General features: G+C 35.6%; 1 protein-coding gene across 1 annotated transcript; it reads left to right on the top strand.

Moving 5' to 3' along the window:
- Nucleotides 1–1,480: 1,480 nt before the first annotated feature.
- Nucleotides 1,481–13,164, top strand: LOC6044704 (cytochrome P450 4c21). The gene is made up of 6 exons (XM_001862136.2): nt 1,481–1,839; nt 1,899–2,154; nt 2,213–2,339; nt 12,212–12,406; nt 12,466–12,886; nt 12,948–13,164. Exons 1-6 carry the CDS (start codon nt 1,485–1,487, stop codon nt 13,130–13,132), a joined length of 1,539 nt encoding a protein of 512 aa, XP_001862171.2. The 5' UTR covers nt 1,481–1,484; the 3' UTR covers nt 13,133–13,164.
- Nucleotides 13,165–13,180: the final 16 nt, after the last annotated feature.

Raw genomic sequence — 13,180 nt, 5'->3', positions numbered from 1 at the left:
TTCAGGGGACATTAAACCATAACTTGAAGCCCAAGGCGACCAAATTTGAATGACTTTAGTATGATTGTTACACGCATTTCTAATAAAATAGTCGAAAAATGAACTTTTTTCATTCAAGCTCCACGCGCGAGTTGTAAACCATTTTTGGGATTTTTTTGTTGTATGAAAACATTGTTCCTGACATCCTAATCTATCATTCTAGGGGTGAGCACCAAAGATTTGACATCTTTTCATTTTTTTGGGACGGCCTAGTGATCAAGAACCAAAATTAACGCTGAAAACAAAGTTTCACGCATTTTTTCCAATTGCGTGTGAGTTGGCAGAGAATGACCCATTGTTCAACCATCCAAATTTTTAATCGACCAAAATTCAACTTTTTTCTTCTGTATATCGTTACCCAAACAGTGAGGAGTTGTTCAGGACAGAAAAAACTGTGCTGAAAAAACGATTTTGTTATTACACCCTAGTGTTCACTGCTTCACGAGTAAGATGGAGTAGTTTGTTCGTGCAGAAGCCAGCAAGAGAGCTTTTTCGAACATCGAAGAGAGCTTTGCTGGCTTTTCACTAGTGTGCATTCAGGCGTAACTAGTTTCATTTAATTTGCTCTTAATCACCAAGTGTCTACGAAGGACAAAAACTTTTCCAAGAAATATTTATTACACTCGTATAACACGTTATGTCCAGTAATGGGGAAATTGGTTTTGTTTTGTAGAATTTTATTTTATTGTTTTTGTGATGTACGGAAACGATATAGAGTAATGTTTTTCAGTAACGTTTTTAAGAACGAGTACATTTCAGAAAACTCAAAATTAGATTGCAGTCGGTATTGGGAGGAGGAAAGTTGAGGATCTGTGTTTAAAAGAGTTACCAGGACAATCAGCGTTAACACATAAAGTAAACATCAATTTGCATAATGTGGATAACATTTATGAATGAGCTTAGGTTTTGATACACGGTTCACATTCCGTAGATTCATCTCGGTTTCAGGTGGTCGTATGCGCTAGCAGTACATAAACGAGTGTTTGTTTTTTATTGGCTCTGGGCTTTATTATGAAAGTAAAATGTCTCCTGAGCTGTGCAGTACGTATGAGTCTTTGCCAAACTATGTTACATAAAGGTTGCTGGGGTTCTTTTTTAAGCATGCCTGTTCAAATTTGGAATATGACCCGATTAACGATTAATGTGAAAATTTCAATTTACTTGTTGTATAAAGATGTCTCTAAGTTTAATGTTACAAACGTAATAATTAAAGTTTGAGAACCACAGGCTGTAAACGGGTCACTGCAGCTGTTTAGTATGGTTTAATTTGGTTAGTTCTTTGATCCAAACCTCGTTAGTCTAAAACTAACTTTGCACGCGACCGGGAGCACATCTTTGAGCAGCTCCAAAAAGATCCTAGATATCCTGACTTCTTTGTGCCTCCAACAGCTCATCGTTTTATTTAAGCGTGGTGGAACCAAACCCCAACGTAGTGCAGCGCCAAAATGATCGCCGTGCTGTTGATTTGCTTCGTGGCAGTTCTTGGTGCAATCGCGCTCTGGTTGCAGCATCGCATCAAGTTCAAATCGCTAAGGGGAATTCCTACCGTGGAACCGTGCTATCCACTGGTGGGAAATGTTCCGATTGTGGTTGGGAAAAGTGAAGAGCAGCTGTTCTCGATCGTTGCACATCAGGTGTTAAAGTATGATCGATTGTTCAAAGTTTGGGTTGGTCCGAAGCTGATGCTGGCCACCAGCCATCCGGATTTGATCTACCAGGTCGTGAACCACCCGCAGTGTTTGGAGCGACCGTTTTTGTATGGATTCTCCGGATTCACCAAGGGAATCTTCTCGACGGATTGTGAGATATTTAGTTTGTTGAAGTTTCCGTTAAATCGTTAACAAAGTGCACTATTTTAGGGAAATTGTGGAAGCTGCAAAGGAAAGCTCTGAACCCAGCGTTCAACGCGCTTGTGCTGAACAACTTTGTGCCGATATTTGAAGAGTGCAGTCGAAGGATGGTTCAAAACATGCTGAGTCATGCCGATGGGTCAACGGGAGTGAATATCCTCAAGTTCACCTCGATTTGTACGCTGGAAATGATTTGCGCAACTTCGCTGGGCAGTGATGTGATGCAACGGCCGGGAAAGGAAGAATTTGTGCATAGCATTGAAACGTAAAACACTTTGCAACGCGAAAAAATAGAATCTAAGTGAACGTTCCTTTTATTGCAGAGCTTTCAACTGTGCTTCGAGAAGGATGTTCAAACCATGGCTGTATACTGATATTACCTATCGAGTGACGAAAGATTATAATGATCAACAGAAAGCTTGGGGAGTTATTTGCGACTTTTTCTCTAAAGTAAGTATTCGAACCAGGGCCGTGTACAAGGGGGGGGTTTTAGGGGTTTAACCCCCCCCTGGCAAATTAAGTTAGTTACACCCCATGCGCCCCTCGGCCCGAAGGGCCGATTTTTTTTTAGCTATGTTGCTAAAATGCCAAAGAGATTTTTTTTTCAAATCGATATGAAAAGTTTGACTGGAGGCGCCCTAATGACTAAAACATTTCTATGAAAATTATGAAAATTTAACTGGATGCGCCCCTAAAACTTATTTTTTTCAATACGAATATGCAATATAAAAATTTGACTGAAGGCGCCCCTACGACTTCAAAAAATCATGCAAATTCTCGATATGACTAATGACCCTAATGACTAAAACATTTTTATGAAAATTATGAAAATTTAACACTTATTTTTTTCAATACGAATATGCAATATAAAAATTTGACTGAAGGCGCCCCTACGACTTTAAAAAATCATGCAAATTCTCGATATGAAAAATTTGACTGGAGGCGCCCTAACGATTAAAACATTTTTATGAAAATTATGAAAATTTAACTGGAGGCGCCCCTAAAACTTAATTTTTTTCAATACGAATATGCAATATAAAAATTTGACTGAAGGCGCCCCTACGACTTTAAAAAATCATGCAAATTCTCGATATGAAAAATTTGATTGGAGGTGCCCTAATGACTAAAACATTTTTATGAAAATTATGAAAATTCAACTGGAGGCGCCCCTAAAACTTATTTTTTTCAATACGAATATGCAATATAAAAATTTGACTGAAGGCGCCCCTACGACTTCAAAAAATCATGCAAATTCTCGATATGACTAATGACCCTAATGACTAAAACATTTTTATGAAAATTATGAAAATTTAACACTTATTTTTTTCAATACGAATATGCAATATAAAAATTTGACTGAAGGCGCCCCTACGACTTTAAAAAATCATGCAAATTCTCGATATGAAAAATTTGACTGGAGGCGCCCTAACGATTAAAACATTTTTATGAAAATTATGAAAATTTAACTGGAGGCGCCCCTAAAACTTAATTTTTTTCAATACGAATATGCAATATAAAAATTTGACTGGAGACGCCCCTACGACTTAAAAATATCATGCAAATTCTCGATATGAAAAATTGAAAGCAGGCACCCTTACGACTTAAAAAATCATACAAATTTTGTTATGAAAATTTGACTGGAGGCGCCCTTATGACTTAAAAAATCCAGCAAATTCTCGATACGAAAAATTTGACTGGAGCGCCCCTATGATTGAAACATTTTCATGAAAATTTAACTGGAGGCGCCCCTAAGACCTAATTTTTTCAATACGAATATGCAATATAAAAATTGACTGGAAGCGCCCTACGACTTAAAAAATCATGCAAATTCTCGATATGGAAAATTAAATAGAGGCGCCCTACGACTTTAAAAACATCATACAAATTTTGTTATGAAAATTTGACTGAAGGCGCCCTTATGACTTAAACAATCATGCAAATTCTCGATATGAAAAAATTGACTGGAGGCGCCCCTATGACTAAAACATTTTTATGAAAATTATGAAAATTTAACTGGAGGTGCCCCTAAGACTTATTTTTTTTTTCAATACGAATATGCAATATTAAAAATTGACTGGAAGCGCCCCTACGACTTAAAAAAAATCATGCAAATTCTCAATACGAAAAATTAAATAGAGGCGCCCCTACGACTTTAAAAAATCATACAAATTTTGTTATGAAAATTTGACTGAAAGCATCCTTATGACTTAAAAAAATCATGTAAATTACCGATATGAAAAATTTGACTGGAGGCGCCCCTATGACTAAAACATTTTTATGAAAATTATGAAAATTTAACTGGAGGCGCCCCTAAGACTTAATTTTTTTCAATACGAATATGCAATATAAAAATTTTACTGGAGGCGCCTCTACGTCTTAAAAAAATTATGCAAATTCTCAAAATGAAATTTTAAATGGAGGCGCCCCTACGACTTAAAAAAAAATCATATTAATTTTTTTTTATAAAAATTGACTGGAGGCTCCCTTATGACTTGAAAAAACATGAAAATTCTTGATATAAAAAAAAAATACTGGAGGCGCCCCTATGACTACCACATTTTTATGAAAATTTAACTGGACGCGCCCCTTAGACCTAATTATTTTCAATACGAATATGCAATATAAAAATTTGACTGGAGGCGCCCCTACGTCTTAAAAAATCATGCTAATTATTGAATGGAGGCGCCCCTACGACTTTAAAAAAATCATATTAATTTTATTATAAAAATTGACTGGAGGCGCCCTTATGACTTGAAAAAAAAACATGAAAATTCTCGATATAAAAAATTTGACTGGAGGCGTCCCTATGACTACCACATTTTTATGAAAGTTTAACTGGACGCGTCCCTTAGACTTAATTATTTTCAATACGAATATGCAATATAAAAATTCTACTGGAGGCGCCTCTACGTCTTAAAAAAATCATGCAATTTCTCGAAATGAAATATTAAATGGAGGCGCCCCTACGACTTAAAAAAAAAACATAATATTTTTTTTATAAAAATTGACTGGAGGCTCCCTTATGACTTGAAAAAACATGAAAATACTTGATATAAAAAAATTGACTGGAGGCGCCCCTATGACTACCACATTTTTATGAAAATTTAACTGGACGCGCCCCTTAGACTTAATTATTTTCAATACGAATATGCAATATAAAAATTTGACTGGAGGCGCAAATTAGACCTGCCATGCAAAAGGAGGCATAAAATTTCCTGGGGAATCGATTGCACACTTTTATGTGAAAAACTGACTTTTTACGAATTTATGTTCAGCCTTCTTTTGCATGGCAGGCCTAATTTGCGATTTGTACCCTTTTTCGCCCACTTTACAGTGATCGAAAAGGTCTTAAATAGAAGCTAGAAATGGGTTGACACCCTGGAGATGTGTCACCCTGTCTTCCAACCATGTCATTTTTTTTGGAATAAGTAGCTTAACAACTTTTCCTAAGACACCAACGCTTTAAAAGGTCACCAGTAGAAGTTAGGGCTTGGTTGACACCCTGTAGGTGTGTCACTCTGCATGTCAATAATTTTAAATAAAAGCCACATTCATATACAACAACTTTTCCTAAGACACCATTTTGCTAGGTTGCTTCTTTATTACGTTAAAAAATAAGATTTCGAAATATCTACTGAAATACTGGCAGTGTTGGCAAGAAATATAATTTTCAGCACTTATTTTGAAATGCCTCTTTTAAAAACTCTGTATCTTTTTCCAGAAGCAAGATAGGATCATACTTTCTTCGGGAAAGTTTTAGAGGACATTCAGGATCATACTTCTACGGTGTTAGTTTTTAAATTGAGTGAAAAATTAAAATTATAAAAATCAAAATGTAAAAAAGATGGTTTTCCCATACAAATGTCCATACAAATTTGAATCGCTTTGCGGAAAGCTGAGACAAATCCAATCGCTCCCAAATTTTGGAAGGTTGTTTGGGGGCCCAAATGGGACTGGAGAATGCCTGTTCTGATTGAATTACTCCATTTTGAAATTTTCCTATACAGCTTCAAGCCACCCTACTGGAGGCGCCCTTATGACTTGAAAAAAACATGAAAATTATCGATATAAAAAAATTGACTGGAGGCGCCCCTATGACTACCACATTTTTATGAAAGTTTAACTGAACGCGCCCCTTAGACTTATTTTTTTTCAATACGAATATGTAATATAAAAATTTGACTGGAGGCGCCCCTACGACTTTAAAAAAAATCATACTAATTTTGTTATGAAAATTTGACTGGAGGCGCCTTTATTACTTAAAAAAATCATGCAAATTCTCGATATGTAAAAAATTTTACTGAAGGCACCCCTATGACTAAAACATTTTTATGAAAATTATGAAAATTTAACTGGAGGCGCCCCTAAGACTTAATTTTTTTCAATACGAATATGCAATATAAAAAATTGACTGGAAGCGCCCTTACGACTTAAAAAAATCATGCAAATTCTCGATATGAAAAATTAAATATAGGCGCCCCTACGACTTTAAAAAATCATACAAATTTTGTTATGAAAATTTGACTGGAGGCACCCTTATGACTTAAAAAAATCTTGCAAATTATCGATATGAAAAATTTGACTGCAGGCGCCCCTATGACTAAAACATTTTCATGAAAATTAAGAAAATTTAATTGGAGGCGCCCCTAAGACTTATTTTTTTCAGTACACCCAAAGGAAAAATATAGCTCAAAATCTGCAACAGCGGATTTGCTGCAGAAAATGTCACATTTTATAACATTTTTTGCAGCAAGCCCGTAGATCATTTTTGCCCGCGTGTACACATTACAGCGATCTGCCGTTCTCACCAACACATATAATGCTGGCCCGTCCCCGAGCAACACTCCAAAGAGAAGCATATGTTGGTGCTCTTTCACTCACTTTTCATCAAGCGTCCATGGCGCGGTGGTAGCGTGTCGGATCAATAACCAAGAAGTTAGTGGTTCAATCCTCGTTCTGTTTAGGGGTTTTTTTTTTAAATACAACCAAAAAGCCGTCGGTAATGTCGATAATTGTCGGTAACGGGCAAAAATGTCATACCCCTATATCGTAAAAAATGCATGAGGACAGATTTCATGCAGAATCTTATATACTTTCATGCCACCATACATCACAATAATGCAACCGCCGGTTGGGTGTACGAATATGCCATATAAAAATTTGACTGGAGGCGCCCCTACGACTTAAAAAAACATACAAATTTTATAATGAAAATTTGACTAGAGGCGCTCTTATGACTTAAAAAAATCATACCAATTCTTATATTGAAAATTTGACCTATGACTATGAATGAAACATTTTTATGAAAATTCTCAATATGAAAATTTAACTGGAGGCGCTCCTACGATCTAATTTTTTAAACATATTCTCAACATTAAAGATTTGACTGGAGGCGCCCCTTAGAATTAAAAAAAATCATGCGAATTCTTGATATGAAAAATTGACTGAAAGCGCCCCTATGAATTATTTTTTTAAATACAAATTCCCAATGTAAAAATATGACTGAAGACGCCCCTACGACTCTAAAGGCATATGCTCGATATGGCAACTTAGATTGAGGCGCCCTTATGACTTAAAAAAATCATACAAATTCTTATTATGAAAATTTAACTTGTGCCGCCCCTACGACTTATAATTTTTATAAACAAATTCTCAACATTAAAAATTTGACAGGAGGCGACTTAAAAAATCATGAAAATTTTCGCTATAAAAAATTTAATGAATGCGTCCCTACGACTTTGAAAAAATCATACAATTTCTTATTATGAAAAAATGACTGGAGGCGCCCTATGACTTAAAAATTTTTATGAAAATTCTCGATATGAAAATTGAATTGAAGGCGCCCCTACGACCTAACAAAATCATGCAAATTCTCGATATGAAAAATTGAATGGAGGCTCCACTACGACTTTAAAAAAATCATACAAATTTTATTATGAAAATTTGACTGGAGGCGCCCTTATGACTTAAAAAATCATGCAAATTCTCGATATGAAAAATTTGACTGGAGGCGTGTTTATGAGAGAGGTGCCTTTTCGGAACATTTTCTGGGGTAAATCGAAATATATCTTTGTTTCCTGTAGCAACTTTGTTACTTTTTATCGATTTTCCAGGACGTTTCTTCAGAAAAGTCAAGGAATCGATAGAAATATATTCAAAATTATTTTTTTAAATTTTTTATACTCAAAAAATCTGTTACAAATGTTTGACCCAAAAATGAAGTTTCTTATCTAATTTTTCAGATTTTCAAAAAATTCCGTCCAAAGATACAAAATTTCATACGTTTACATACCCATTCCAGCCCTCAAAATTGTATGGAGACTTGCATGAAAAAACAAATGATGCAAAATTGCTTCTTTTGACACAGGGAATGCAAAGAAAAGTCGATTGAAAACCAGTAGTTTCCGAGTTATGATCAGTTGAACACTTTCAGTTTATCCAGCTACAACCCAACCCCACCTCTAGGCGGGGTTCGATCTAATAATTCGCCAAAAATCTTTTTTTTACCAATTTTCGACATAAAAGCATTGGAAAGGTAAACTCTTAAAATTTGATTTTTTAGGGTTGAACGTGTGACTTGTTTTATTTGACTTTACCAATGTTTAAAAAATGAAAAATTTTCTTGGCTGTGTTTTTCACTAATATTTTCTGTACTTTTTTTCTATTGTTTCAGACTATACCTCTAAGCATTTTTTAACAATTTAAATGATAATGGTTTGTTCTAGAGTAAAAAAAATTAAAAACATACAAAAAAATAATGAAAAATTGGCTGTAAAAACATGACAAATTAGGTGCTGGAATAGGCCAAATACTACCAAAAACAAATATCAACTAAACAAGATAAATGCAAATATAAAAACTATAATTGAAACAAAAGCAACAAAAAACAAGAGACGTAAACTTTTTCGTAGAACAAAAGTTGCTCAAAATGACAAGGGAAAAATTTAAAAAAAATCGAAAAAAAAATTGGGCAGCAAAGGGTTAACACTTAGAAAAAATCAAGTTCATCGATTTGATTTCTTTGAGATTGTGTATCTCAGAAACAAATTGCTCGATTTGAAAGTTTCAGAGAGAAAATTGTACAAAATTTTCTTGAAAAGAAACCAAAATAAATTGAAAATGCAGTCCTAAAATTAGCTTTAACCTGAAAACGGTACATTTTGTTAACAAAATTGCTTCAACAATTTTTGTCCACTTTTACGTTTTTTTTTCCAAAAAATTATATCTCTTAAACCAGATGAATAATATGACCGGCCCCAGAATTGTATGGACATTTGTATAGAAAAACGAATTATACAATTGTGCTTCTTTTGACATATGGAATGCATGGTGCATGGCAAAGTTTCATCCAAATCAAAAAAATGAAAAGCTAAAAATCGTGAATAAAATTTGCGAAATCGTAGAGAACTACTCTTAATATTTAAAAAAAAAACTTATGAAAACTTGTTTTGAGCAATTACTGCTACACTTCTTCACTAAAACCCCGTTTTACGCTCCACAAGTGAACGGCCCATGCCTCTTCCGATTTACGCCAAAACTCTCATTTGCGCAAAAATCTCAAATTCGCTCAAACTCCGAATTAACGCCCCCTTCATGGTGCTATTCAACACGATTTGCAGCACCAATTCAAAAGTGTAGTCTCCTGTTGCACCAATGTAAAATATATAAAAAAACGAAGTTGACTTTATATCTGTCGGCCGGTACTAGACCAACCACTGTCTTCCTTTTAACTACAAGGACTTCGCCGCCCTGTTTGAGTAAGGCACAGAGTGACGGCGCCGGATACCCATATTTACACTTAGAATTTTAGAGCGTCCGCCGCGGGATTCGAACCAGCAAAATATATGTAAAATATACCAAAGTATTATTTATTGAGTTTAAAGATTGACTGTTAGCGCCCTTTCGCAATCTAAACAAGCACCCCATGCGCCCCTTTCGAGAAAACCCTCCCCTTTCGAAAATTCTGTGCACGGCCCTGATTCGAACTATTTGTGTAATGGAGTTTGCAACTCCTTATCGGATCTAGAAAAGACTATTATCTCAAAACCTCGCTTCACAAGCTGAATATTGTTCCTTGAGCTAGTTTAGGACTCTGGGCCAAATATGAGCAGAATCAGTCAACATTTACCCATTGATACTCGGAGGTGAAGTTTGTAAGGGAAAAATCGAAAAAAAATTTATGGGAAACCCAATTTTCTTACGCTTTGGTCTGCAGGGTGCGCAACTTCCATCCAAATATTCCCAAAAGTGAGATTCTCATCGGAAATTTGATGCTCTACAACTTTGTAGAACATACCAAAGCTGTAAAACTCGATCCTGAAAAGTTATTAGCGATTTAAACAAGTCATTTATTTCACCAGCTTTAGACTCGGGTATCAATGGGTTAATCTGAACCAATTCCGCTCAAAATTTGCACAGATGCTTAAAATAACCCAAAAAACCGTTTACCGCTTGTGGAGTAGGGTGTCATTTTTTTTCTGGGCACCCTAAATGTGCAGGCTCTTCTCGAGGGGAAGCACGAAGAGGTCCCCAGAAACACGTGCAATTTTTCAACAAGATTTTTTTTTGCAAATAAAGTTTTAATGACAAAAAGTGAAATTAAAAATCACCATTTTTTCCGTGTATCATTTTTTTTCAGTGTAGTCCATATTCATACCTACAACTTTGCCAAAGACAGAAAATCGATCTAAAAATTCTTTCAAAAGATACAGATTTTTGAATTTTTACATATCATTTTTGTATGGACAGCTGCCAAATTTGCATGGGAAATTATATGAACAAACTAATGATGCAAAATGGCTTATTTGGACATACCAAAGGCACCAAAAAAGTTTAAGCCGGGTTAAAAAATACAAAAAAAATCGAATTACTGAAATCTCAGAGAATTGCTCTTATTTTCTTTAAAATTTTCCTCAGTTTAACCCGTTTTAAAAACTTTTTCAAAAATGACCTCAATAAAACCGTCACATTAGTTTCCAAATTAACTAAAATCGAATGTTGGTTCTGTACCTCCAACTTAACGTGACACCCACAATCAAAGACATGATTTTTCCTTTTTTGAAATAAATTCGGCATCGGTGTAAATATTGCGACGAAATTCCTTGCATTGCGAGAATCAGATTTTTTTTGAAAAAAAATATTTTTGTGATGAATGAGCGTACCCGTTTTGTTTTTTTTTAAATTTCGAAAAATCCCCACATACATGCAGTGCACAAGCCACAATAATCGTCCAAGGGATCATTCTTATGCAAAATAAGCTGAACATTCCGAAAAAAAATACTTTCATAAGCACACGATTGAGTTTTTGGGGTTAAAAATTCGAAAAACTGGTCAAAAATGGTCGAAATCATAACTTTTTCAAAAAATTTGTGTGTAAAATTCTGATAACTCGTGAAGAATACATGCAAACTCCTTATGTCTATAAGTCAATTTTTTTGTTTATGTCTGCTCTACAACTTTGTGGAACCTTGTTACACTCTAAAATGTAACCCTGCAAAGTTAGACTAAACACGTAATTTTAAAATGAAAAAAAAATTGCTCTAAATGAAAAAATGACCCTTCTGAGTTATTTTAGACTCGAAAAGTATATTAAATTTACCATAAAATGACATGTCTTACGATTTTTGACAGTTGAGTAACGGGAAATGGCATTGATTTTAAAACCATTATTTAACTTTTTTTTGATGAAGCACGCCATCAAAACGGGCGTCTAATTTTACACAAAATTCCCTTTGACACCAAATTTCTATCTCTTCACGGTTGCGAGCTTCAAATCACTGAAAAACGTGTCTTAGTAAAGAACCAGAAAAATGAAAGGGGTCGTACCGCCCCGCCGTCACGATATATCAAAAAACGGATTCGTGATCAGGGACCAAAATTACCCCTTAGAGCAAAGTTTCACGAAAATCGAAGAGGGGTTGGGGCAACTTTTCCGATTTCGTGTGAGTTTGTGGAGAATTACCCTATTAAAAAATCAGGCAATTTTTTCCGTGTACCAATCTTTTCTACCTATTCCTCATCAATATTTAAAACTTTGCCGAAGACACTAAACTGATCAGAAAATGTCTTCAAAAGATACAGATTTTGGAATATTTACGTACCATTTTTGTATGAAGCCTTGTATGGGTGAACCAATGACACAAAATGGCTTCTTTGGTCATAGAAAAGACCCCCCAAATTCAAAAAATATTAATAACATCCATTTCCAGTTTTGGCGGAAAACTGCTCCTTTGTTATTAGTACTTTCCACACTCAAAAAAGAGAAGTGTGAAGTATTCTTAAATGATTTAAAAAGGGATATTATTTTCAACGTTCTTTTCCAGATCATCGAAGAAAAAAAGCAACTCATTCGCGTTGAAGACCACAATCACAATGTTCAGGCACTGGCGGATAACAAGAACGACACCGAAGATCGAAAGCCCAAGATATTCATCGACCGACTGCTGGCGGAAACCCGCGGGGGAGTCCCGTTCAGCGATCAGGAAATTTTCGACAACACTTATCACATTATCACTTTGGTATGACTGTTTGAAATTGATATTTTTGGAGCAATTTTGGCTGAAAGCTTTCTTTTTAGGGAAACGACACCTCAGCGCTGGAAGTGATGCATGCTTCGCTGTTTCTGGCCATGTATCCGGAGATACAGCGGAAGGTTTACGACGAGTTCATTCAAGTTTTTCCGTCGGAAGATTCCGAGATCACGGCTGAAAGCTTAAACCAGCTGGAGTATTTGGATATGTTTCTCAAGGAATGCCTTCGACACTGTCCAACGGCGGCAAACATTGCTCGAACTACGATAACGGACATTGAGTTGGACGGGATGACAGTTCCTGCCGGAACGGACATAATATTGAGCTTCTATGGTCTACATCACCGGAAAGACGTTTGGGGTCCGGACGTGGACAAGTTCGATCCGGAGAATTTTAAGCAGGAACGTGTGATGGGACGTCATCCTCATGCGTTTTTGCCATTTAGCCATGGAACTCGGAATTGTTTAGGTAGCTTTTGTTGTTTTTATTTTTATCTGTTAATTTAAAAAATGTTTCTTTCTTTAAACAGGAGCTCGATATGCAACGTTAAGCATCAAGGTCATGCTGATTTACATACTCAGAAAGTACCACCTCAGTACAACACTTCGTCACGAGGATTTGCGCTACAAATTTGACATGACACTGAAACTAGCCTTTGATTCTCTCATTCAACTGGAACGGAGAGATCGTCAAGAGGCACTTTGCATTCTGTAATTTCATTATTGTTATTTTATCTGTATAAGAAATGTTTAGAAGCAAAAT

This window comes from Culex quinquefasciatus, chromosome 3 (genome assembly GCF_015732765.1).
Source record: "Culex quinquefasciatus strain JHB chromosome 3, VPISU_Cqui_1.0_pri_paternal, whole genome shotgun sequence".
NCBI lineage: Eukaryota > Metazoa > Arthropoda > Insecta > Diptera > Culicidae > Culex > Culex quinquefasciatus.
The sequence above is the reverse complement of the archived record's forward strand: the minus strand, read 5'-3'. Positions and strand labels throughout refer to the sequence as shown.

Excerpts from the sequence above, each read along its gene's own strand:
- LOC6044704 (XM_001862136.2), top strand. The coding sequence starts at position 1,485 with ATGATCGCCGTGCTGTTGATTTGCTTCGTGGCAGTTCTTGGTGCAATC. Across the intron at positions 2,155-2,212 it reads TTTGTGCATAGCATTGAAAC|AGCTTTCAACTGTGCTTCGA; the intron begins GTAAAACACTTT and ends CTTTTATTGCAG. Across the intron at positions 12,407-12,465 it reads CTTATCACATTATCACTTTG|GGAAACGACACCTCAGCGCT; the intron begins GTATGACTGTTT and ends CTTTCTTTTTAG.